The 25707-nt window shown below is 37.9% G+C and overlaps 1 protein-coding gene and 1 pseudogene across 1 annotated transcript; both read right to left on the reverse strand.

The window, feature by feature from the left end:
- Positions 1-19428: 19428 nt before the first annotated feature.
- Positions 19429-20309, reverse strand: LOC110570149 (annotated as a pseudogene).
- A 4891-nt stretch (positions 20310-25200) lies between these two features.
- Positions 25201-25485, reverse strand: LOC110570174 (40S ribosomal protein S21-like). The gene has a single exon (XM_044914335.1). The coding sequence runs from the start codon at positions 25483-25485 to the stop codon at positions 25201-25203; it is 285 nt and encodes a 94-aa protein (XP_044770270.1).
- Between the last annotated feature and the right edge of the window lie 222 nt (positions 25486-25707).

Below are 25707 nucleotides of genomic sequence, written 5' to 3' on the forward strand. Positions count from 1 at the left end.
TAGGGACATATTTTATAATTGCTCTGAATTTCAGTTTCTTCACCTATAAAATCAGAATACTAAGAGTACCTATTTTGTAGGATTGTTGTGAAGAATACCTTACTTACACGTGAAAGAAATTCTGAACAGTGCCTGGTACATAGTAATAGCTCAATGAATATTTGTTAGAGTTATTATTTATATACCTAATGAGCTTCAATGATGAATGCCAGGGACTCTGTTAGGTTCTGGCAGTATAAAATTAAATAGTGCTTACTTTTAAGGAAATGAGTATCTAGATGGAAAATAGATATGTAAATAATTATGATAATACAGAGTACTAAGTACTAATATAGTTAAGGAAAACTTGCTTTGAGATACAAACAAAAAGGGAATTTACGACACGATAAGCGTTTGGTTTTTTTTTTTTTCATTTTATTTCTAAGTAATCTCTAACCCCAATGTGGAGCTCCAACCCCAACCCTGAGATCAAGAGCCCCATGCTCCACCAACTAGCCAGCCAGGTGCTCCATGATAAGGCATTTAAACTTGATTTATAAGGGACTAGGAAACTTGGAAGGTTTCAAGCAAGGAAGCAGAATTTCTAGACCTATGTTTGGGAGAGATACCTCTAGAAGCAATGTAGAGAATACATTAAAGGAGAAGACATGAATTTTGTGATTATTGTAGTACAGAAGGCAAGAGAGGCTTACAGACCTAAACCAACACAGAGGAAATAGGAATGGAGAAGAAACGTGCTGGGGAGCACAACCAGGGCACCCACCTAATGACTGTTAGATGAGGCTGTAAGGGAGAAGTGTGAATCAACGAGGGTGACAAGGTCTCTAGGTTTGGTGACATCTCAGATAATGGTACTATTAATCAAGAGTATAGAAGAAAAACATGCTTAGGGGAGAAGGTTCTGTAGTACTTACAGGTGTTTTCATTGAGGTGCTTATGGTGTATCTAGGCAAGTATTTGAAGTACAAGTTCAGAGATCAGAAAACCATTATGTATTTAAGATTTATCAATAGTGGGGTGCCTGGGTGGCTCAGTCGGTTAAGCATCTGCCTTTGGCTCAGGTCATGATCTCGAGGCCCTAGGATCAAGCCCCTATATCAGGCTCCCAGCTCAGCGGGGAGCCTGCTTCTCCCTCTCCCTCTGCCCCGTGCCACTACCCACCCCCCACCCCTGCTTGTGCTCTCTATCTCAAATAAATAAATAAAACCTTTTAAAAAAAAGATTTATCAATAGTGTCTAAAATTGAGGGAGCAGATGAGACTGATCAAAAAAGAATTTGGTGGGGAAATTTATAAGAATTAAAACATGACAAGGTACACAGGCACGCCTTTAAATGGACGAGCCATTAGGTCCTCTTGAATTAGTTTTTCCCAAAAAGACCTTAGGATAGTGTTGGCACTTTTATTCAAGGCATAGTGAATTACCTTTCTTCCATTATCTAGTACCACAGTGGTATACTTATGATTCAGTCTAAGTACTTGATATAGTCTTGCCAAATTATTGTACACACTATTGACCTTCCTTTTATGTTTATTACAATGATACAATAACAGCTAACACAGTAGCAATTATTCTATTAACTCAATTATTACAATACTCTATGATGTAAATATGATTAAAAAATGAAACGTTCTTAAAGATTATGACACCATATTTATTATCTTATTTCATCACAATATTAGAAGTCAATAGTTATAATTAAAGCAATTTTTATGTGACAGGTATAATGACTATGATACCCACCATTGTTTCGAAACCACACAAGTGAAGCACAAAAGTACCTATGATTAAAACATAGCAAGTGGATTCTAGTTCTAATCATTACTTTATAAACTTGAAGAGTACTTGATGAGGAAGAAAGTACCAAAGTGGGTTCCTGAGAACTATAAAACTTTTAGCCAAAATTCACTCTATTAACAACTTATCAAACAAACATGCATGGAATATTGACATTGTGAAGATACTCACTAGACAGGATGATAAAGATGAATACAGAGAAGTCACATCAAATCAGCCTGACCTCAGAACCCAACCACTTCAACCTGTATGTCCATGGTATTTCTAATCTTTATCCTTATAATTACAAACAAGCCATTGTAATGTAATATAAGCTATAATATATACATAGAGACTTAATATGAAAATAAAATGAGGGATGCCTGGGCGGCTCATTCGTTTAGCGTCTGCCTTCGGCTTAGGTCATGATCCCAGGGTCCTGGGATCAAGCCCTGCATCCGGCTTCCTGCTCAGTGGGAAGTCTGCTTCTCCCTCTACCACTCCCCCTGCTTGTGTTCCCTCTCTCGCGGTGTATCTCTCTGTCAAATAAATAAAATCTTTAAAAAAAAAAAAAAGAAAAAATGAAATAAACCCTGCAGACAGCAGGAAAACTTCAGAATTCTCCCCTGTGGACTTATGGTGCAGGAAATGGAGGCTTAACTAAGGTGGAAAAGCTGAAGAAAGATCTAACCTCTTTTACACAGAGACCGCAATCAAAGGTACTCCACAGCTGAAATCATAAGGTTTCTCAGATAACTTATAAGTGATGAATTTGCTTTCCCTAATATTAATCTTGCTATCCTGGTCCAGGGCACACTGTTCTTCTTTAGCTAGTTGTTAGCCTCTCAACTTGTCCAGGGACAACAAAGAAGATTCATTGTCCTACTGTTAGTTATGGTTCTTGTTTTAATAAACTCCACCTTATTTTTTTTTTTCCAATGACAACCAGTGTATGATTGATTATCTCCCTCGTACCTAAGTAAACTCAGCTGTTTGGTTTATTTTGTTTGTTTTCCAGCTATGTTTTTTTTGTTGTTGCTGCTGTTGTTTTTTTGACAGAGACACAGCGAGAGAGGGAACACAAGCAGGGGGAGTGGGAGAGGGAGAAGCAGGCCTCCCGCTAAGCACGCCTCCCGCTGAGCAGGGAGCCCCATGTGGGGCTCGATCCCAGGACCCTGGGATCATGACCTGAGCCAAAGGCAGATGCTTAACCACTGAGCCACCCAGGCGCCCCTCCAGCTCTGTTTTTAAGCCAACTAAATGACTCAGAGCTATCAGAAGCCTACTGAGACATCAGAAACATGCAGCCTAACCAAGTACCTCATCCAGATCCTGCAAGTCCTGTCTTATCTTTTCTCACTTCTCCTGTGAGTGTTATTGCTCAGGGATCAAACTTGCTGGCTCTTGCATGCCTGAACCTGGGTCCGATTTTCGTCCAGAGCTGCTGTTAAAATAATGTTGGGCAGCTGTTTTCATGGTGGTCTCACAGTTATCAGGAGAGTGGGGCATTTGGTTGTTCCTTTATGTGTCTTGTTTGCTTGTCTGTCTTAGAGATTCTGCTATCTCCTGATACCTGTTTGCTACTGGATCATGAGATAATCGTCAAACTTGGCTGCTCTGACCCTCGGAGTTGAAAACTACCCGTTACATCCTATCTCCCTGATTTGTTAACTTTTCCAACTGCTGCCAGAACGTCATGTTGTTTGTCTTCTGTTCTGTATTTTCTTTTGTCAGTTCTTTGTAGGTCTTTGTATTGAAAGAGAAAAGCCCTTTCCTTTCTTTAGAAAAGACAGATAGGCACGTTATCTATTACTGTATAACAAACCACACAAAACTTAGTGGATTGAAACAACAATTTATTATTTCTCCACATTTTTGTCAAGGTTCTCCTGCTGATCTCACCAAGGTTCACTCATGCAGTTTGCAATCATCTGTGACTTCAACTGGGCCTGGATGGTCTAAGACAACTTCTCAGTCATGTCTAGCGTCTCAGCAGGGTCAACTGGACTCCTAGGCCAGCTGGGCCTCTCTCCGTGCGTTTCATGCTGGCTTCACACTGCGGCAGGAGTGTTCAGAGAGGGTGAGACTCAATGCACAAATGCGTATCAAGCCACTGCTTGTGTGGATTTGCTGATACCTATCAGGAACAATTCACACAGCCAAGTCCAGTGTCAGTGTGGAAGAGATATGTAAGACATACAGAGAAGTGTGAATCAGAGGGATAAGATGAGGAAATTAGTCTTTTATGACACTCTGCTTATATTGGCAGCTCTTTCTGTAGCTGGACTGATTTCCTCTCATTATCTCTCTTTCTCTTTTGGGAACTTTTCAAGATTAGTTGATGATAAAGATCTATTGCTTGTGCACACTATAGGGATATTCAGTACAAAATGACCTATCTTCAAAGGGAAGAAAACATGGAAAAATTAAAACTGGTTTTGTATAGCTTGTAAAATAGAGCTGGGCTTCTAAAATAGCTTTGCTTGTTGTGCATTCTAATTTTGTGAACAAGCTTGAATGTCATTGGAATGAGAATGACTGCTTCTGGCTTCTCTGGGGCACTGTGACATTCTGAGAAAACTCAAGGATTCAATGTGCATGGCTTTTGTTTTATTTTGTTTTGGTTCCTTCCTCTTGGAAAAGAAATAAGAAAGTCCCATGGAAACATACACAAATGAGCCAAGTAAAGATGTGAGGGAGAGCTTTGTGTAAACTACAATGAGGTGTTACAAAATCCCACAGTAGAACTTATAAGTTGACCCTGTCTGGAAGGTACCCTCCAAAAAGCACATAATAAAATATGAGGAAAAGCAACCTTACATTCTTCCAGAGTTCCCTTCCTTGCCCAGGGGTTTATAAGATTTGTCTACTAAATATGAAATATTTTCTAAACAAATGGCACATTTTTGTCTATTTCTCAAGAAAATTTAAAAATTTAATTATAAAGTCTTAAAATTTAAAGAAACTCCTGTTCTAGTTGACTTATAAAGACTAATAAAACATTCAATAATCTTTAGGAAGCAGACTAATGCTTTCAGTGTGCTGACAATTTATAAAAGCTTCAGAGGCTCGCTGATACTCTGTAACACAATGGAAGAGAAGAAAAGAGTATAAAGTAGAGGAGGAAGTGGAGAAGAAATTGGAGGAGAAGGAAGAGGAGGAGAAGGAGTTTCTTTTTTTTTTTTTTTTTAAAGATTTTATTTATTTATTTGAGAGAGAGAGAATGAGAGAGAGCACATGAGAGGGGGGAGGGTCAGAGGGAGAAGCAGACTCTCTGCTGAGCAGGGAGCCCGATGCAGGACTCGATCCAGGGACTCCAGGATCATGACCTGAGCCGAAGGCAGTTGCTTAACCAACTGAGCCACCCAAGCGCCCCAGGAGTTTCTTAACTGTAAATTAAATTAATGGTCTTGGTTACAAAGTTTCAAGAGAAGAGCCAGAGAAATACCAGTGGTTATCAGGCTGGAAAACAGTGGGGAGAAAATTATTTTATAAAACAGTACCTTTAGGGGTGCCCGGGTGGCTCAGTCGTTAAGCGTCTGCCTTCGGCTCGGGTCATGGTCCCAGGGTCCTGGGATCGAGCCCCGCATCGGGCTCCTTGCTCGGCGGGAAGCCTGCTTCTCCCTCTCCCACTCCCCCTGCTTGTGTTCCCTCTCTCTCGCTGTGTCTCTCTCTGTCAAATAAATAAATAAAATCTTTTTAAAAAAAAACCCAGTACCTTTAAACAAATGTTTTAAAGCTTAAATAGTCGTATAAGTACAGGGGAAATAATTTAAGGGTAAGTTTAGGTTATATTTCTATCAAGGTGAATCTTTGGACAAATTAATGCATTTTGTAATTTGGGTTTAAAAATAGTTATATGTTCTCCCTGATTTTAATATAGTGTGGAACATGTTAGCATAATATTATTTTCTCATGGAAAGCCTAATTAATTCTAACTTTCTCGATTTCCTATACTGATTTTTTACTTCCATTTTTAAATGTTTAAAGCTATAAACATATAAAACTATGGGTCAACTATCTTTTGAAAGATTTAGTCTTATAAACTTCAGACAACCACAAATCATACAGTCCTAGTATATCTGCTCATACTACCTATAAAAATTTTTAAATATCGTAGTTCTCTGAAGAATTAGACTGTGTTTAAGTTCAACTTCAAACAAGATTTCCAAAATCCCTGAGAACATGGACTAGTGTATAATTTAATTAAGTTAAAATAATCTTAGACTACCTGGATAATTCCTAAGTAGATCTAAATTCACAAAATATAGAAAACAAAAATAAGCAAACATATACATATGTATCTCTCTTATTTATATACATTCTACATTGGTCATTAGCTAATAGTTTAAAAGAGATATGCAAATAACTTTAGGTCATGCTAGTATACATGGTCATGTTTGCACTTAATACTTTACAAATATAAAAGAGATGTAGAAGGGTACTCATAGAATATAAGCAACTTTCATTGGAGTCCTGCCAGGGCAAAATGCTGGTCTATGATAGCTCATTCTCAGTTACCTATTTCCTAGTTCTTCTGTGACTGAGAATTCAGAAGTTAGTTGCTTTGGTTAAAGATGTAGCTAAAATGGGTGATATACTCATTACAAAGAGATATGAATATAAAGAGGATGAACGTGTTTTATCCCTTTGTTTATCAGGGAAACTTTTAAAATTTTATTAAGATGAATTAAACATAATATATACAATATCTTACATATTAATAAGGCAAGTATATCTTAAAGCTAAAGTTAGAAGTTTTAAATTTGTCATTTAACCATGTGTATTTAAGTATGTTTCCAAAAATGTACATATAAAGGTAATAAATTAGTAAACAAAAATATTTTTTTAAAGATTGTATTTATTTATTTGAGAGAGATGAGTGAGCAAGAGAGCACAAGCCAGGGGCAGAGAGGCAGAGGGAGAAGCAGGCTCCTTGCCGTGCAGGAAGCCTGACTCGGGGCTCAATCCCAGGACCCTGGGATCACGACCTGAGCCAAAGGCAGATGCTTAACCAACTGAGCCACCCAAGCACCCCTAAAGAAAAATATTTTTTAAAGTGGTAATAATTCAGATACCTGGTCTCTGACTATATTTTCTGTGTTTTTCCCCATCTTCACTGGGCAATAATTGACATACATTATCGTATAAGTTTAAGGTATGCAATGTGTTGATTTGGTAAACATATATTGCAAAATGATTACCACCATCATGTTAGCTAACACCTCCATCATGTCAAATAATACAAATTTCTTTTTGTGGTGAGAACATTTAAGATCTACTCTCTTACCAACCTTCAAGTATATAATAAAGTATTACTAACTCTAATCACCATGTTATACATTAGATCCTCAGAACTTATTCATCTTATAAGTAGAAGTTTGTACTCTTTTTTTTTTTTTTTGAAAATGATTTTTTACTTATTTGTTTGAGAGAGAGCACAGAAGGAGAGTGAGAGGGAGAAGCAGACTCCCCGCTGAGCAGGGAGCCCGATGTGGGGCTTGATCCCAGGAGCTGAAGGAAGACACTTAACCGACTGAGCCACCCAGGCAACCCAAAGGAAGTTTGTACTCTGTAAACAGCATCTCCCCATTTCCTCCAACCCCCAGGCCCTGTAGTCTCTGTAGAGAAACACCACAGTCTCTGTTTCTGTGAGTTCACCTTTTTTTAGATCACACATGGAAGTGATATCATGCAATATGTATCTTTCTCTGACTGACTTCACTTAGTATAATACCTTCAAGTTCCATCTCTATTGTTACAATGGTAGGATTTCCTTCTTCTTCATGGCTAAAAAATATTCATATATGTCTATATGAATACATCTTTTATATCCATTCACCTGTTGACAGGTACTTAAGTTGTTTCCACATCTTGGCTATAGTGAATAAGACTGCGATGAACATGGGAGTACAGACATCTGTTTGAGATCCTGTTTTCATTAAATTGGACATATACCCAGAAGTGGGATTACTGGCTCCTATGGTAGTCTTATTCTTAATTTTTTGAAAAACCTCCATACTGTTTCCCATAGTGGCTGCACCTATTTACAGTCTTACCAATAGTGCACAAGGTTTCCCTTTTCTTCACAACACTTAACTGCTGTCTTTGCAATGACAGCCATTCTAACAGGTGTGAGGTGACACCTCATTGTGGATTTGATTTGCGTTTCCCTGATGATTAGTGATGTTTGGCACCTTTTCATGTACCCGCCGGGCATTTGTGTGACTTCTTTGGGAAAATGTTTATTCAGTTCTTCTGCCCATTTTTTAATCAAAATGGTTTTTTATTCAGTTGTGTAAGTTCTTTATATATATTTGGATATTAACCCCTTATCAGATTTATGGTTTCTAGATATTTTCTCCCATTCCATAGGTTGTCTTTTTGTTTTGTTTATGGTTTCCTTCACTGTGTAGAAGTTTTTTTAGTTTGATATAGTAACACTATTTTTGCTTTTGTTGCCTTAGCTTTTGGTGTCAAATCCAAAGACCAATGTTAAGGAGCTTACCACCTATGTTTTGTTCTAGGAATTATATGGTTTCAGAATGTTCAAATATTAACCCATTTTCGCTTGATTTTTGTATATGGTGTAAGGCAGGGCTCCAGTTTCATTCTTTTACAAGTGACTACCCAGTTTCCCAACACCATTTGTTGAAGAGACTTTCTCCCATAGTATATTCTCCTTTGTTGTAAATTAATTGACCATATAAGTGTGGGTTTACTTCCAGGCTCTCCATTCTGTTCCATTGATCAATGTGTCTGCTTTTATTCCAATGCCGTATTGTTTTATTATAATTTTGTAATATATTTGAAATCAGGAAGTATGATACCTCCAGATTTGTTCTTTCTTAAGATTGCTTTGGCTATGCAGAGTCTTTTGTGGTGCCATACAAATTTGAGTATTGTTTGTTTTATTTCCGTGGAAAAATTCCTTTGGAATTTTAATAGGGATTATGTTGAATCTATAGATTACTTTGCATTGTATGGATATTTTATGATATTAATTTCCAATACAGGAGCACAGAATTATCTTTCCATTTATTTGTGTCTTCTTCAATTTATTTCATCAATGTCTCATAGTTTTCATTGTATAAACATTTTGCCTCCTTGGTTAAATTTACTCCTAAGTATTCTATTCTTTTTGATGCTTTGTAAATGGGATTATTTTCTTAGTTTCTCTTCTCAATAGATCATTGTTAGTGTATAAAAACACAACTGATTTCCATGTATTGATTTTGTATCCATAATCTTTACTAAATTCTGATAGAGTTTTTAAGATTTTCTATATATAATTGTATCAGGAAAACTTGGTTCAGTTTACTTTCACACAAAACACACTTCTAATCACAAATATATATATGGTAAGTCTAGCTAAAGGTTTTTCTATTTTGATTATCTTTTCAAAAAAAAAAACAGCTCTTGGGACTCCTGGGTGGCTCAGTCAGTTAAGTGTCTGCCTTCGGCTCAGGTCATGATCCCAGGGTCCTGGGATTGAGTCCCATATCGGGCTCCTTGCCCAGCAAGGAGGCTGCTTCTCCCTCTGCCTGCCATTCTCCTTGCTTGTGTTCTCTCCCCCCAACCCTGACAAATAAATAAAGGAAATCTTTAAAAATAAAATATGAAAAAAAAAGAACAGCTCTTAATTTCATTGATCTTTTCTATTATCTTTGTCTCTATTCCATTTATTTCTACTCTGTCTTTGCTATTTCCTTCCTTCTACCAACTTGGGCTTAGTTTTTTCTGTTCTATTTCTTGAGGTGTAAAAGCTAGGTTGTTTATTTGAAATCTTTCTTTTATCTTAATGTAGGCATTTATTGCCATTAACTTCTCTCTTAACAACTGCTTTTGCTACATCCCCTAATTTTGGTATATTCCATTTGTTCTGTCATCTGTCTCAATATATTTCTGGGGATTTCTCTTTTGACTTATCCTTTGATCCATTGGTTGTTCAGTAGCATGTGGTTTGAAATCCACATACTCATGAATTTTCCAGGTTTTTTCTTAAAATTGATTTCTAGTTTCATACCCTTGTATTTGGAAAAAATGCTTGATTTGATTTCAATCTTCTTAAATTTATGGAGACTTCTTTTGTGTCCTAATATATAATCCACCCTGGAGAATGTTCCATGTGCACTTGAGAAGAATGTGTATTCTGTTGCTGTTGGATGGAATGTTCTGTAAAAGTCCGTTAAGTCCACCTGGTCTAACATGTAATTTAAGACCTATGTTTCTTCATTGATTTGCTATCTGGATGATCTATCCATTGTTGAAAGTGGGATACTGAATTCTCCTACTATTGTTATATTGCTATTTCTCCATTCAGATCTGTTTTATTTGCTTTATATTTTTAAGTGCTTCTATGTTGTGCACATAATTATTTACAAATGTTATATCCTCTTGATGAATTGGCCCATTTATCATTATATAATGACCTTTTTGGTCTCTTGTCTGATGTAAGTATAGCTACCCCTGCTTTCTTTTGGTTTCCATTCACGTGGAATATCTTTTTCCATTCTTTCGGTTTCAGTCTATGTGTGTTCTTAAAGGTGAAATGTGTCTTATTTTTTTAATCCATCAGCCACTGAATCGGAGAATTTCATCCATTTACATTTAAAGTAATTGTTGATATAGATTTTTAAAAAGATTTTATTTTTATATAATCTCTGCACCCAACATGGGGCTCAAACTTACAACCCCAAGATCAAGAGTCGAACACTCTGCCAACTGAGCCCAGACAGGCACCCAGTAAATATAGACTTACTATTGCCATTTTGTTCATTGATTTTTGGTTGTTCTATAATCCTTTTTGTTCCTTTCTTTCCTTCTTCCTTTATGATTTGATGATTTTCTAAGTCGTGTGTTTGGATTTCTTACTCTTTATCTTTTGTGTGTACACTATAGGTTTTAGTTTTGTGGTTGCCATAAGGCTTACATAAAGCATCTAACATTTATAATAGTCTATTTTAAGCTGATAACTACTTAACTTTGAACACACACAAAAGTTTACATTATTACAGTCTATACCCCCTCCACATTTTTTTTAAGGATTTTTTATTTATTTATTTGACAGACAGAGAGTACAAGCAGGGGGGAGCAGCAGGGAGAGAGAGAAGCGGACCCCCTGCTAAGCAGAGAATCCTATGTGGGGCTCGATCCCAGGACCCTGGGATCATGACCTGAGCTGAAGGCAGACGCTTAACGACTGAGCCACCCAGGTGCCCTTACCCCTCCCCATTTTACGCTTTCAATGTTACAATTTAATCTTTTTACTTTGTATATCTATTAACAAATTATTGTAGTTAGTTATTTTTAATGCTTTTGTATTTTAAGCTTCATTCTAAGTTGTAAGTCATTTACCCACCATGAGTATTAGAGTATTCTGAATTTAACTATATATTTACCTTTACCAGTTTTATACCTTCAAATGTTTTCCTGTTACTAATTAGCATCCTTTCATTTCAGCTTGAAGAACTCACTGTAACATTTCTTATGAGGCTGTAAGTGGTGATGAACTCCTTCAGCTTTTGCATGTCTGGAAAACTTTTCCTTTCCTTCAATTTTGAAGGACAACTTTGCCAGATAGAGTATTTTTGGTTGGCAGTTTGGTTTCTTTTCTTAGCACTTTGAATATATCAGGCCACTTCTTTAAGGCCTGCAAAGTTACAGCTAAAAAATTTACTGATAGTCTTGGGGGTTCCCTTGTATGTAACAAGTGGTTTTCCTCTTGCTGCTTTTAACATTCTCTCCTTGTTTTTTGTTTTTGATGATTATAATGTGTCTCAGTGTGGTTCTCTTTGGATTAATCTTTTTTGCAACCCCTATGCTTGAGAGAGTCTTAAAAGTCAGGGTGCTAGATGTGGGGTTCCAACCCATTACTCCTCAGGGAGAAACTAGGACTTCCTTCCTAATATATGGCACTGTGCCAGGGGTAAGGTTTATGGAGAGTGTGTCTCAGTCTTTCCTACCTGTTTTGATGTGGGTATTTTCTTGCTCACCTGAAGTGTGGGCGTCACTTTGCTAGTTTCTGGATTTCTCTCAGAGGCAATTGCTCCATGTGTAGCTGTTCATTCAGTATGTCTGTGGGATGAGGGGAATTCAGAGCCTCCCATGTTGCCTTCTTTAAATGCTATCCCACAATTTTCTGTGCTTTTGTTACCCTCCCGAATGACTTTTAAGTAAAAGTTCACTTCTGCAAAAGCTGTTTTTAACAATTATTGTTACTTGCTTTTAATATTTTTACTCTAAACTGAGAGGTTTTTTTTAAAGATTTTATTTATTTATTTATTTATTTGACAGAGAGAGAGAGACAGCGAGAGAGGGAACACAAGCAGGCGGAGCGGGAGAGGGAGAAGCAGGCTTCCCGCTGAGCAGGGAGCCCGATGTGGGGCTTGATCCCAGGACCCTGGGACCATGACCCGAGCCAAAGGCAGACACTTAACGACCGAGCCACCCAAGTGCCTCTAAACTGAGGGTTTTAAGGAATCTGAAATTTAATGTGTCTTTGCCTTATGAACATAGGCAAATTAATCAGTAACACTAAGATTTGCAGTGCCTGTGATATTGTCTTAAATAGAAGTTATAGATATTTCGTAACACATTAAGTTGTTGTAGAGAGCTTGAAATATCTTTTAGGATCATGCTATTTTGAAAACATAATAGTTATTAGACATGAAGCTATATCAAAAGTGATTGTAGTCTTTCTGTCAAAAGATGACCCGCAATGTTGCTGAGATCTATTGGGCAACTTTGTGGCTAGTACTTGCTCAGCAGCAAAATGGTGACATCACATGTTTTTACAACGGTGACCCTGATATCTCTATAACTGCTTATTGACTAATGACATAAAATGTTACTATTTGGCAAAGATGGGCAGTTCACATGAGTGATCCCTAACCCCTAAGAAAGCATGGCTTTATGTAACAGCAATAGATGTGCACCCTATATGTATAGACCAGACAAGTTTGAACACATCTGGCAAGTAAGGTAACTTTTTAAGTGTTATTATTTCTACTTATTACCTAGAATAAAATTACTGGTAAGGGATTGTACAGTATCACAGGTCATACAAGGTGTTGAATTTCTATGAATAACTGGGAGGAAGGTGTTAAAGCAGCTAGTCAGCCTTCCATTCACTTCCTTCAAAAAGGGGATAGGGAATGGAGATCCCTGGGGGAAATAAAAGAAAGTTGGTGGTACAATCTAATCTGTCAACTGGTCCTCCAAGTCAATAGACTAATGATATTTGCTAGATGGAAGAGAACTTGTCCTTAGCAGAATATTCCTGATAAGGCCTAAAGTACATAGAATCAGGACCTATGAGGCATGTCTTCTTGGAGAATGTCACATAAACTATACAACTCAGTAAGATATAAAATAGAGATGCTTCAAAGTTGAAACACCAACCATGAGCAGCCCCACAAACCTCATTTAGGGCCCTTCTCTATTCTGAGGAAGAGCTGCATGTTTCAAGTGGGAACAAAAGACATGGGGAGCCTTGGAGTGTCTTAGTGTCCCCAAATCTCTCTGCTTCTTCTGAACCTCTAGATTGTATCCTTGAAATTTTTTAGTAAAGCTTGATACTAAGTAACATCTGTGGCTTGTGTAAGTCTTATTTATCAATTAAATCCTGTATGTTAGCTCAGTAGCAGTGGTTCTTTTTTTTTTTTTTCAGATTTTTAAAATTTAAATTCAATTAATTAACATATCATGTATTATTGGTTTCAGAGGGTCTGTGATTCATAAGTCTTATATAATACCCAGTGTTCATTACATCACATGCCCTCCTTAATGTCCATCACCCAGTTACCCCATCCCTCCAGCAACCCTCAGTTCATTTCCTATGATTAAGAGTCTCTTATGGTTTGTCTTCCTCTCTGGTTTCATCTTGTTTCATGTTTTCCTCTCTTCCCCTATGATCCTCTGCCTTGTTTCTTAAATTCCATGTATTAGTGAGGTCATATGATAATTGTCTTTCTCTGACTGACTTATTTCGCTTAGCAAAATACCCTCTAGTTACATCCATGTCGTTGCAAATGGAAAGATTTCATTTTTGATGGCTGCATAATATTCCACTATATGTATATATGTGTGTATATATACATATATACACATATGTATATATACACATATGTATATGTGTGTATATATATATACACATATATACACACACATACACATATATGTGTGTATATATATACACACACACATATATATACACACACACATATATATATACCATATCTTCTTTATCCATTCATCTGTCAATAGACATCTGGGCTCTTTCCATAGTTTGGCTATTGTGGACATTGCTGCTATAAACATTGGGGTGCACATGCCCCTTTGGATCACTACATTTGTATCTTTGGGGTAAATACCCAGTAGTGCAATTGCTGGGTTGTAGGGTAGTTCAGAGGTTCTTTCTTTTGTTTTTTTTTACTCTTTTTTGGTATCTGTCTATGTTATGTAATATTATAAGGGACACACATGTGTATTATACAAATAGCGCTTATGGATTTTTTGTCATGAGACTGTTACATATTTTTTAAATAATTATGTGAGTAAGCAAATGCTATCAGACATGAGAACATTATTTTAGGAAAGCACAGAATACCACAAGACAACACACGAAACAATTGTCAAATTCCAGAAGGAGAGGTCAATATAACTGGTTTTCTTTTAAATTCCATGCATTTCATGTATGCATTTAAACATATTCTTGTTAGAAAATGTCCGGAGACTTCACTGAGTTGCCATAAAAGGTCTATGACTCAAAAAAGTTGAGAATTCCTGCTTTAAGTCAAGACTAATTATTTCTTGCCTGTAGGCATATATGCCCTACACACACATCTTAGTATAACGAAAATTCCTCTGACTACTCTTTTAGATACTGCTTTTGCCAAACTCAAACTACAAATTAGAAATAATAAAACTGTCAAGATGTCCTTTCTACTTCAACTATTTTTGATGTCTCCCAGACAGCCACTGATAACACTAAAATTTGTTTTTTTGCCATATAAAAGGAATAATGTTAAAATAATTCAATATATTTGCCATATTTTAATTAGTTCAATAACTATGATATAGTAACTATAACAAATAATCCAGACACCCTTTCTTGGGAGACAGGTGCCAACAAGGCATTTGCCATCTTAAATATATAGCCCCTGAATATTTGAGCATTCCTCACTATGCTAAACTCTGTACCTAAAGATGTGGTTGTGCTTTAGGGATACTTTTTTAAAAACTAGGAATTCATTATAAGCACATTACCTACCTGAGCATTTCCCTGGGCCCTATAGCTAAGAATTATCCACCTTATTTACATGTTGTTGCAAAGGCACCTAATTTAATTGAAACCTCTACAAATGTTGTTCTAGGTTAACCTCTCACCCTAGGGGTCTCTTGCGGGAGAAGCCTTTTCACTCTAAACAATATTCAACTCTTGTTGGCCAGCCAAATTACTACTTAAAAAATTTTTTTTGTCTGCTTCCCTCATAACTGACAAATGCTATCCAAATCTAAATCCAGCTGCTTGGGCGCCTGGGTGGCTCAGATGGTTAAGCGTCTGCCTTCGGCTCAGGTCATGATCCTAGGGTCCTGGGATCGAGTCCCGCATCGGGCTCCCTGCTCCTTGGGAGCCTGCTTCTCTCTCTCTCTCTCTCTCTCTGTCTCTCATGAATAAATAAATAAAATCTTTAAAAAAAAAAAAAAATAAATAAATCCAGCTGCTTTATTTTCCCTTCCTGAAAAAGGTAAATCTCATGACTAACAGTTATTAAAAATCCAGGCATGCAATGTCCTGACTCTACTGATGTTTCTCCAGACAAAAATATGATACTTTTGGTGATGGCTCTTAACTTAGAATTTATAAAGGTCTATGTTATGCTGCATATGCTATTCTTTCTAACAATCTGTGATTAAAACTTCTTCATACCTTAGTTCATTCTCCTCAGATAGCTGAACTGATAGCTTTAACACACTATGCCAACTTGCTAAAGGTTTAATAGTTAACATCTATGCTAATAAATATGCCTTCAAGTTGTTTATGATTTTGGTAGGCCATTGAAACAAACTCAGAAACCCCATTCAAAAATGGAAAATAAATTAATAAGTTACTAGAGTTAATCCAACATCTGAAGGGAATCTCAGTTGTTAAGACTGAGGTTCACACATAAGATAACTTTTAAGCTAAAGGTAACGACCTAAGCTATTACTCTGTGAAACCAACAGCCCACACTGATTTGTACATTATTAGCATCTAAAAGATAGCTGCCCAATCTCAGAAGGATTTATGCAAATCAAACGATTCTATCACCATAGAAGAAAAAAAGATACTGGTTATCTCAGTCTCCATCATGCATGACAAGATGGACTTGGCATTTCACAAAAGGCAACTTGGTGATGCCTAAGTCCACCATCAGAACTTCTGTTTTCCTGTTAAATGAAAGCACCCATAATAGTAGGATGAATTGGACAAAACATTTCAAAAGTATTAGAATATACTACCTGACAGGCTCAATTAGTGACAAAACCTTATTTTATTTGCAATTCTAACCCAAGAAACAACTATAAAGGTAGGATAAACCTCAAGGACCATCTAAACATTTAGAAGTGGATAACATCCAGATGCCTAAATTAAAACTTTAAGTATATTTTAGAAATAATCTGAAATTTTCTCATTGGTTTATATTTTCTCTTGCCAAAAGATTAATCCTGCAGTTGTTGCAATAAAAATGTTCATGGGATCTGCATTCCTTACGTAAGGAATATATTCAATGCCCTGTAGAAATAGAGGAACTCACTTTACAGGTTAAAAACTTAAGGAATTATATAAGGTTCTCCCTTTTATTTTTTTTTATTTTTATTTTTTTTAAAGATTTATTTATTTATTTGAGAGAGCGAGAATGAGATAGAGAGAGTACATGAGAGGGGGGAGGGTCAGAGGGAGAAGCAGGCTCCTTGCTGAGCAGGGAGCCCGATGCGGGACTCGATCCCGGGACTCCAGGATCATGACCTGAGCTGAAGGCAGTGGCTTAACCAACTGAGCCACCCAGGCGCCCAAGGTTCTCCCTTTTAAACAGAACTTCGGGGTGCCTGGGTGGCTCAGTCGGTTAAGCGTCTGCCTTCGGCTCAAGTAATGATCCCAGGGTCCTAAGATTGAGCCCCGCATCGGGCTCCCTGCTCAGTGAGGAGTCTGCTTCTCCCTCTGCCTGCCACTTCCCCTGCTTGTTCTCTTTCTTTCTCTCTCTCTCTTTATATTTATTATATAAATAAATAAAATCTTAAAAAAAAATAAACAGAACTTCTTTGTCTATATAAGACAAGCCCTGGAAAGATAACCTAATATTGATTTAAAATCAAAACTGTTCAAATTTTCAGAGAAATTTAATATTCTATATTACATTCTAAATTGTCAGACACTGTCAAAAACCAGTATCACATACACAATTATATAACCAGTGGATGCAAGCCACACATTTCAAGAGACACCATCAGACACAACCCTGTGTAGAGTATGCTTTCATTTGTGGCTCCCCCCCGCCAAAAATACTAACTCCAAACTCCATTTTACAGATCAGGATACTGAGAAACAGATATGTGTTGAATATCTGAAAGGATACACAAGAAACTGGTGGTAATGGTGGCTGCTTCAGGGGATTGGAAGTAAGTGCTTAAATAAAAGGAAAAATTAATTTTTTCTGTTGTATTGTTTGAAGTTTTTTACCATGTGAATGTATTACTATGTGATTATCACAAAGAAAATGTGATGTAACTGATGGAAAGACCCAATGGTCACCACCAGAAGATGGAATATGGGAGCATATGGAGATGTTTCCACAAAGCAGAAGATAAACAAGCATGCTTCCAGACTGAAGTCCCTCCAAAAGCCTGGAAGCATCATTGTTGTCTCTTGCTTTGGATAATGGCTTCATTAGTTCCTATATACTTTGCCATTTGTGAAACTTTGAATCCTCTGAGTGTCTTTTGCCATTTTTCTGCCATATTGTGGTCCCATTGAGACAACAGGAATTACCTAATAGAAAAAAACAAGTTATTTTAATAGTCTAGGTAAGAGATAGTAAGCTATATTGGGGAAATGGCACTGGGGCTAATAAGATCATGAGATCACGACCTTAGTCGAAACCAAGAGTTGGACCCTTAACCAACTGTGCCACCCAGGCACCCCTTAAACATAATCTTTTAAATTAAATTTCCTATCCAATTTGTTCCTCTGTTTTCTCTTGAGGGCTTGCACGCTGGCAGGTAAAATACTGTCAATCAGGTGATGCTTCCTTAAATTTCATTTCTACTGGGGCACCTGGGTGGCTCAGTCAGTTGAGCATCTAACTCTTGATTTCGGCTCAGGTCATTATTTCAGGGTTGTGAGATGGAGCCCCGCGTCCAGCTCTGTGCTCAGCAGGGAGTCTGTTTGAGTTCTCTCTCTCTTTCCCTCTCCCTTTGCCCCTCCCCCCACTCTCTCTCTCTCAAATAAATAAATAAAATCTAAAATTTTTCATTTCTATTGATCTCCCAGTCCTTAATCTTGACCCAGTCTCCTTTTTGAATCCCAAGCCTGGTAGTTGGATTCCCTATACCTTAGGGCATTGTATTGATTACCTGCTTATGATCTATTCTCTCTACATCTAGTTTCCCATCTGGCTTTTCAAATACACTCCAACAAACTTTGCTCCAAAACCTGCTACTCTACCTGTCTCCTGGGGCAGCCCCTGGAGTTTCTCACCTTTAACTAGATAGCCTCATCCATTGTAGGACAAAAATGAGATCCTATGTCAAACCATCATTGCTGCCCCAACTTAGGAAGTGGTGGCTGAGATAGAGTCCTTTAATCCCTGGAAGCCAATATTTGGGAAATCTTGCCAATCTGAATAATGAAAGTTTCTCTAACTCTCTTGCTTTCAGAATCCCGATGTCATTATAAATCCTCCCCACTATATTCCCCACACTCCCAACACACACACACACACACACACACACACACACACCCTTTTGCTGACACTCAGCCTTAACTGCTTGAGCAGTTTCTTCACTGTCTTGAGAACAGAAATAGAATCTCAAACATACCAGGAACTTCCCTAAACTCTCTACAAATCACCTCACCCTCCACATTCATAGATGAGTAAAATGCTGCATCTCAGTAAACAGTAAAAGCTACAGATCTCTTTATTGAAGGTTAAACTATCAGGAGAAAAAAAAAACACCAGCAAACCTATATAAAAATGTACAGCAAGAGATGAGAGCAATGTTCTGATGTCTAAGAAAGAAGAGGATAAAATCACACAACTAATTTTTCTGCCAAAAACAAAAGAAAATATTAGAAAATATTTACTTTGTGTTCTCAAGAATATTTAGAGGACACTGGATTAATTAAACAAGAGTAATCGGATAAGAAGATGCCGGGGCAATGAAGTTTCTGTTAACTCATTGAGCATGTTTATGCAAATTACAAAAAAAAAAAAAAAAAGTGTCCCTTCCTCCCCTGCACCAGGTTGCAGATCTTAATTAGCAGAACCCAGGCTGAATTTTAGCCTCCAGACCCACCTTTAGCTACAGGCAGTTTTTTTTCCATTTGAGAGTAGTCATTTATTAACTGACCAGATTACAAAAATAATCAAAAATAATCGTGGATGAACCTTAGTTCATCCTTCTAATAAGCCTATTGATCGGTCTTCCCTGTTGCCAGCATCTCTACCTTCTTTTTTTTTTTTTTAAAGACTTTATTTATTTATTTGAGAGAGAGAATGAGAGAGAGACAGAGAGAGCATGAGATGGGGGAGCGTCAGAGGGAGGAGCAGACTCCCTGCCGAGCAGGGAGCCCGATGCGGGACTCGATCCAGGGACTCTAGGATCATGACCTGAGCCGAAGGCAGTCGCTTAACCAACTGAGCCACTCAGGCGCCCGCATCTCTACCTTCTAAAAGATGGGTGGTCTTTTTCTTCATTCCCCCTCATGGAGAAGATAATTTGAAGGGCCATAAAAAGTTGTTTGCTTCTTTGAAACATTTTCCAACAGTATAGATCTCGTGAATCAGATCCTCCATGCAGATGATGACATATTTACCAAGAGATCAGGCAGTCAACGTGTTATATCCATTAGGGCAATTCGCTTCTTGTTGATTTTGCCATAACCACGCTTGTAGATCAGTTCATTCACCGACTTCTGGTTTGGGTCCCCCCGTGCTACATATGGCTCCACAATCCTTAGCATGTTAACTGAAGCCTTGTTGAGCTTAACAAAGGTGCCATTGAAGATCTGGTGAAGGCAAAGTAGCTGCAACACCTTTCGAACCTTTGGGCTCACACCATTGATACCTCTGATCCTGATGATGAATGCCAATTTGGGTTCCGCAGGTAGCTTCTTCATATATAAGCTTCCTCCTTGCCTTTCGAAGCATCTTTTGAGCAAACTTCTTCCTCAGACGCTTGATCTTCAACTCTTCAAAATTCCTTTGCTTCTTCTTAAGGGTTTCTGGCTCAGCAGGAACCTTCTTTTTCTTCTCTTCTGCACCCTCCATGGTTCCAGCCAGAAAAGAGCTAGCTAAAGGCATTTTTGCAAAGAAAAATTTTTGCACTGGGATGGCAACCAATGGTATTTGGAAGTGGGGCCTTTGGGAGACAATGAGATTTAGATGCGGTCCTGGGACCCCCATAATGGGATTAGTGTCCTTATAAGAAGAGAAAAGGGACCACCTGCGTGGCTCAGTTGGTTAAGCCTCTGACTCTTGATTTAAGCTTAGGTCATGATCTCAGGGCCGTGGGTTCGAGTCCTGAGTTGGGCTCCACGCTCAGTGGGGTGTCTGCTTGAGATTCTCTCCCACCCCTCCCTCTTCCTCTGCCCCTCACCCTACATGCTCTCTCCCTAAAATAAATAAATAAATCTTTAAAAAAAAAAAAAGAAGAAGAGGAGAAAAGGTCATGCTGGGACATAACAAGAAGGTGGTTGTCTGCAAGTGAGGAAGTATCACCAAAACCCAACCATGCTGACACCCTGATCTCAGACTTCCTAGGCTCCAGAACTATGAGAAAATAAATGTCTGTTATTTAAACCACTCAATCGGTGGTATTTTGTTATAGCAGCCTGAGTTAAAACAGCTTATAGCCACCTAGTTGGGGATCAGAACTGGTCTCTCATTTTCTCAGGGAACAAACACTGAGGGGATGGTCCAACACTAGGGATTCAAGCGAAGGTAAGAAATTCAGCTCCACGGACAGAGAAGGACATGTTAGGATTTCTACCCATACACAATGAAAGCAATTAGGAGGTCATACTTCAATGCCAACCTCTAGACATTCAGAGACAAGGTATAGACAGATTATCTTTAGCCTCCACAATCAGGCAAAGGGATAACTCCAAATATATCTCTAGGCTTTGTTCTCAAAGACTTCTTTCTTTTCTTTTTCTTTCTTTCTCTCTCTCTTTCTCTCTCTCTCTTTCTTTCTTTTTTCCTTTCTTTGAAAGAGAGAGAGAGCATGAGGGGGTAGGGGGGCAGAGGGAAAGGGAGAAGCAGACGCCCTGCTGAATGCGGGGCTAGATTCCAGGACCCTGAGATCATGACCTGAGCTGAAGGCAGATGCTTCCTGATGGAGCCACCCAGGTGCCCTCCATGTGCACTTTAATACAAAAATTTATTTTCTCTATTTGTTGTACACAAATGTATATATGATCATATTTGCTAATTTTGTTGTTAATCTATTTTATTCATGATTATCTGATTTAGCTACTAATTTCTAGCACCTGGGTGGCTCAGGGCTGACTTAAGTGGCTGATTCTTGGTTTCAGCTCAGGTCATGATCTCAGGGTCATGAGATGGAGCCCCACATTGGGTGCCATACTCAGAGGGAAGTCTGCTGGCGATTCTCTCCCCCCACCCCCACTTTCTCCCCCCCCACTCCCTCGAGTGTGCTCTCTCTAAAATATACAAATCTTTGGGGCACCTGGGTGGCTCAGTCGTTAAGCGTCTGCCTTCGGCTCAGGTCATGATCCCAGGGTCCTGGGATCGAGCCCCACATCAGGCTCCCGGCTCTGTGGGAAGCCTGCTTCTCCTTCTCTCACTGTGTCTCTCTCTGTCAAATAAATAAGTAAAATCTTAAAAATAAATAAATAAATAAAATAAATCTTTAAAAAAATTTCTGATGGTGGTATGTTAAAATTTCCTAGTGAGATTATAGATTTGTCAGCTTTCCAATATATCTATTATTTTTGCCCTTTATGGGTGTAGGTTCTGTTAACTCTATACAGTATTTTCCATCTATTTTTGTTCTTTCTGTATGGTTTTGTCTTATGTACGTCTCTTGAACAAGTAACAAATCTGATAATTTTTCGGAAGATGATTTTATGATTAGTGATATATTTATCTAATTTCTGTCATATTATCCTCATGTCCTGTTTTTGTTTTTTTTTAAGATTTTATTTATTTATTTGCCAGAGAGAGACAGAGAGGGAGAGTACAAGCAGGGGGAGTGGCAGGCAGAGGGAGAAGCAGGCTCCCTGCTAAGCAAGGAGCCTGATGTGGGACTCGATCCCAGGACCCTGAGATCATGACGTGAGCCGAAGGCAGATGCTCAACCATCTCAGCCAGCCAGGTACCCTATCCTCATGTCCTGTTTACCAATTTTTTCTCTTTTTCTTTTCCTTTCTCCTCTCTTCTATTGGATGGATAACATATCTTGTTTCCTTTTCTTCTTAACTGCTAGTCGCTGTCCACAGCATCTAATACATGTGGAATGTTTCTCAATTGGCAATTACATAAGCTTCTCACTATATCTCAGTTACAGCTTTTCTGGAAGATGACAGCTTACATCTTTATGGTGCCTCCTAGGATCCCTTAAATAAGTTTTATGTTTGCTACCAATTCTATATGTTCAGTCAGACTATTCCAAACATACTTTCAAATTTTGGTGAGAATCTGACCAGTTTTTTTTTACATCATGTGCTAACAGAAAACTGATCACATTTTTAATATGTATATATAGAAAATAATGTTTATAATAATGGAACCTTTTTTAAACATAGCTAATGACAAACTAATGAAAGGTCCTTTCTGCTTTAACTTGATAATCACCTACAATTTTATTATGCAAGCCCTATCCTCTTGCCATTGTTCTGAAACCTGAAAAGTACTCCATGTAAGGTGTTTCCAAACATATGCCTGGAGAACAGAACAGAAATATCAAAAGAAAGATACTACTCCAATGAAAAAATATCAAAAGGTTGGACAGATTAATTAATACACACAGAAATCCAATATAATCATTAATCAAAACATGCAAATTAAAACCAGCTACAAATTTTCACCTATTAATTTGTCAAAGACTAAAAGTAAGTAAGGCTGGGAAGAAATTGCTATTGATTAAATTTAGTAACATTTGACATGTGGTTGGCACATAGTAATTATTTAATAGATGTTTGCTATTATTACTCTCAATAATATTATTTTTGTTTCTGACAAGGCTAGTGGGAATGTAAACTGATAAAACATTATATATATATGAAATTATATCAAAATTCTTAAAAATGTTTATTATTCCCTTTGACCCAGGAAATACATGAATTCCAGTAATATGTACTAAGGAAACAATCGGACAAGTACATAGTGATGCCAGTTTAAAATGGCTATTATGGGGCGCCTGGGTGGTTCAGTCGGTTAAGCATCTGCCTTTGGTTCAGGTCATGATCCCAGGGTCCTGGGATCAAGCCCTCAGTTGGGCTCCCTGCTCAGTGGGAAGCCTGTTTCTCCCCTCCCACTCCCCCTGCTTGTGATCCCTCTCTTGCTGTGTCTCTGTCAAATAAATAAATAAAATCTTAAAAATAAAATAAAATAAAATGGCTATTATGCCAGTGCTTATAAAAGTAAAAATATTAATCTTATAGGTCCAACAATATGAAATTGGAAAATTAAGTTCTATTTAGTATATGGGTTATAGAAACATTAAAAATGATGACAATTATATATTCATGTAAAAATATTCATTTTTAAAATGCAGATACAAAATTATATATGTAAGAAAATCCAACTTTGTAAAAGATCATGAATATAAATGTGTTCTATGCACAGAGAAAAATCTAAAAGCCATATACCAAAATATTAACTTTAACCATTGCTTATTTTCTTCCTTATACTTACCTTTGTGAAATTTTTAAATAATTTGTGCATACTTATAATCAAATGAATTATTCTTATTTCAAAAACAATTGGCCAGGGGCGCCTGGGTGGCTCAGTCGTTAAGCGTCTGCCTTCAGCTCAGGTCATGATCCCAGAGTCCTGGGATCGAGCCCCATATCAGGCTCCCTGCTCCGCGGGAAGCCTTCTTCTCCCTCTCCCACTCCCCCTGCTTGTGTTCCCTCTCTGGCTGTCTTTCTCTCTGTCAAATAAATAAAACCTTTAAAAACAAACAAACAAACAAACAATTGGCCATCGTGCCAGTTCCACTGTCTTCCTTGTTCTTATGTACTTTGCCTATGCCTATGTAAACTTGCCCTCATTAATCCTTGACTTTGAGGTTTTCTTGCACTGTGATTTTGACATACTAGTAACTCAATCACTTAAAACCTTAATCTCAGAGTTTTAACTTTGAATCCATGAGATTTCCCTGGTTAAAGTCAATGACTCCTCTCTATAACTAAATACACATAGCTCTCTGGGAAGTAAAACTGATTCTCAGTTGAAGACTCTGATTATACTTTTACAATTGCTGTGTCAGCTACATCCAGTTCACTCACTGATAATAACGTTGACAGGTCATCTCCTTGACAAGTGTTAACCTTCTGTAACAACCCAGCTCAGCTGTGGACTCTATAGGCCCTATGTTCCAAACTAAAGGCAATATTCCACCAGCAACCAGCTGGCCTTGCTGCTATCACTTTGGATCCTAGCTCCTTAAACTAGATAAACTATCAGATAAACAGTAAATGCTGAGATTTTGACTATCTAAAATTTATTTTAATAAATAAATGTTGGGGGGCGCCTATGTGGTTCAGTTGGTTGAGCGTCTACCCTCAGCTCGGGTCATGGTCCCAAGATCCTGGGATTGAGCCCCATGTCGGGCTCCCTGCTCAGCAGGGATCCTGCTTCTCCCTCTCCCTCTGCCTCACCCCCTGTTTGTGCTCTGTCAAATAAGTAAATAAATTTGAAAAATGTATGATATTTAGAAAGACTAGACTTATGGGAACCACATGTTGAATCATATGTTGAATTATAGATTCAAAATATTCACATAGCAAAGAATTATTACAAACCTTCTGGAGGTAGGATAGTTGGGAGGTTAGTTAATGCTTTATTCCAGCTTTTTCTTTCTTTCCTCTTGATATAATTTTTCTTCTTTATTTCTACGTAGTTCTAGAAAAGTATTTGTCTGTTTCTAAATTTATTGCCATAAAACTCTTTGGGGGAGGGGGTGGGTTATTATTTATTTATGACAACTATCCCACATCCGTGATCCTCTCCAGTCCTTTGAAATGATGCCATGGGCCTTAGCCAGTCGGAGGATGGAGTCATTTGACTCACCTATCTTGCGAATGGCCCCACAGATAGTAGAGGTTTTAAACTGGCCATTGAACCTGCCTATCACCTGGTCAACCTCAGCCACATTCATCTGGATGGATGCGTGGTCCTTGGTGTGGATGATGCGGTTGCTGGGGGAGCGTTTCCATGGCAGGTACAGGTGCATGAGCTCATGGGTGTCATTCTGCATGTCGAGGGCACACCTGCTGCCACTCACCCAGAAAGGAGGCATAAAACTCTTTATAGCATTTTCTTGTTTTATTTTAAAATCTCCACTAAAAAAAAAAAATTTAAGTCTCCCTAAATCCATAGTTATATCCTATAATTTCTAAAACTGTTTAAACATTTCTTATCTGTATCAGTCTTGCTGGAGACATGTCTATTTTACTACTTTTTTTCCAAGAATCAGCTT

This window comes from Neomonachus schauinslandi, chromosome 4 (genome assembly GCF_002201575.2).
Source record: "Neomonachus schauinslandi chromosome 4, ASM220157v2, whole genome shotgun sequence".
NCBI lineage: Eukaryota > Metazoa > Chordata > Mammalia > Carnivora > Phocidae > Neomonachus > Neomonachus schauinslandi.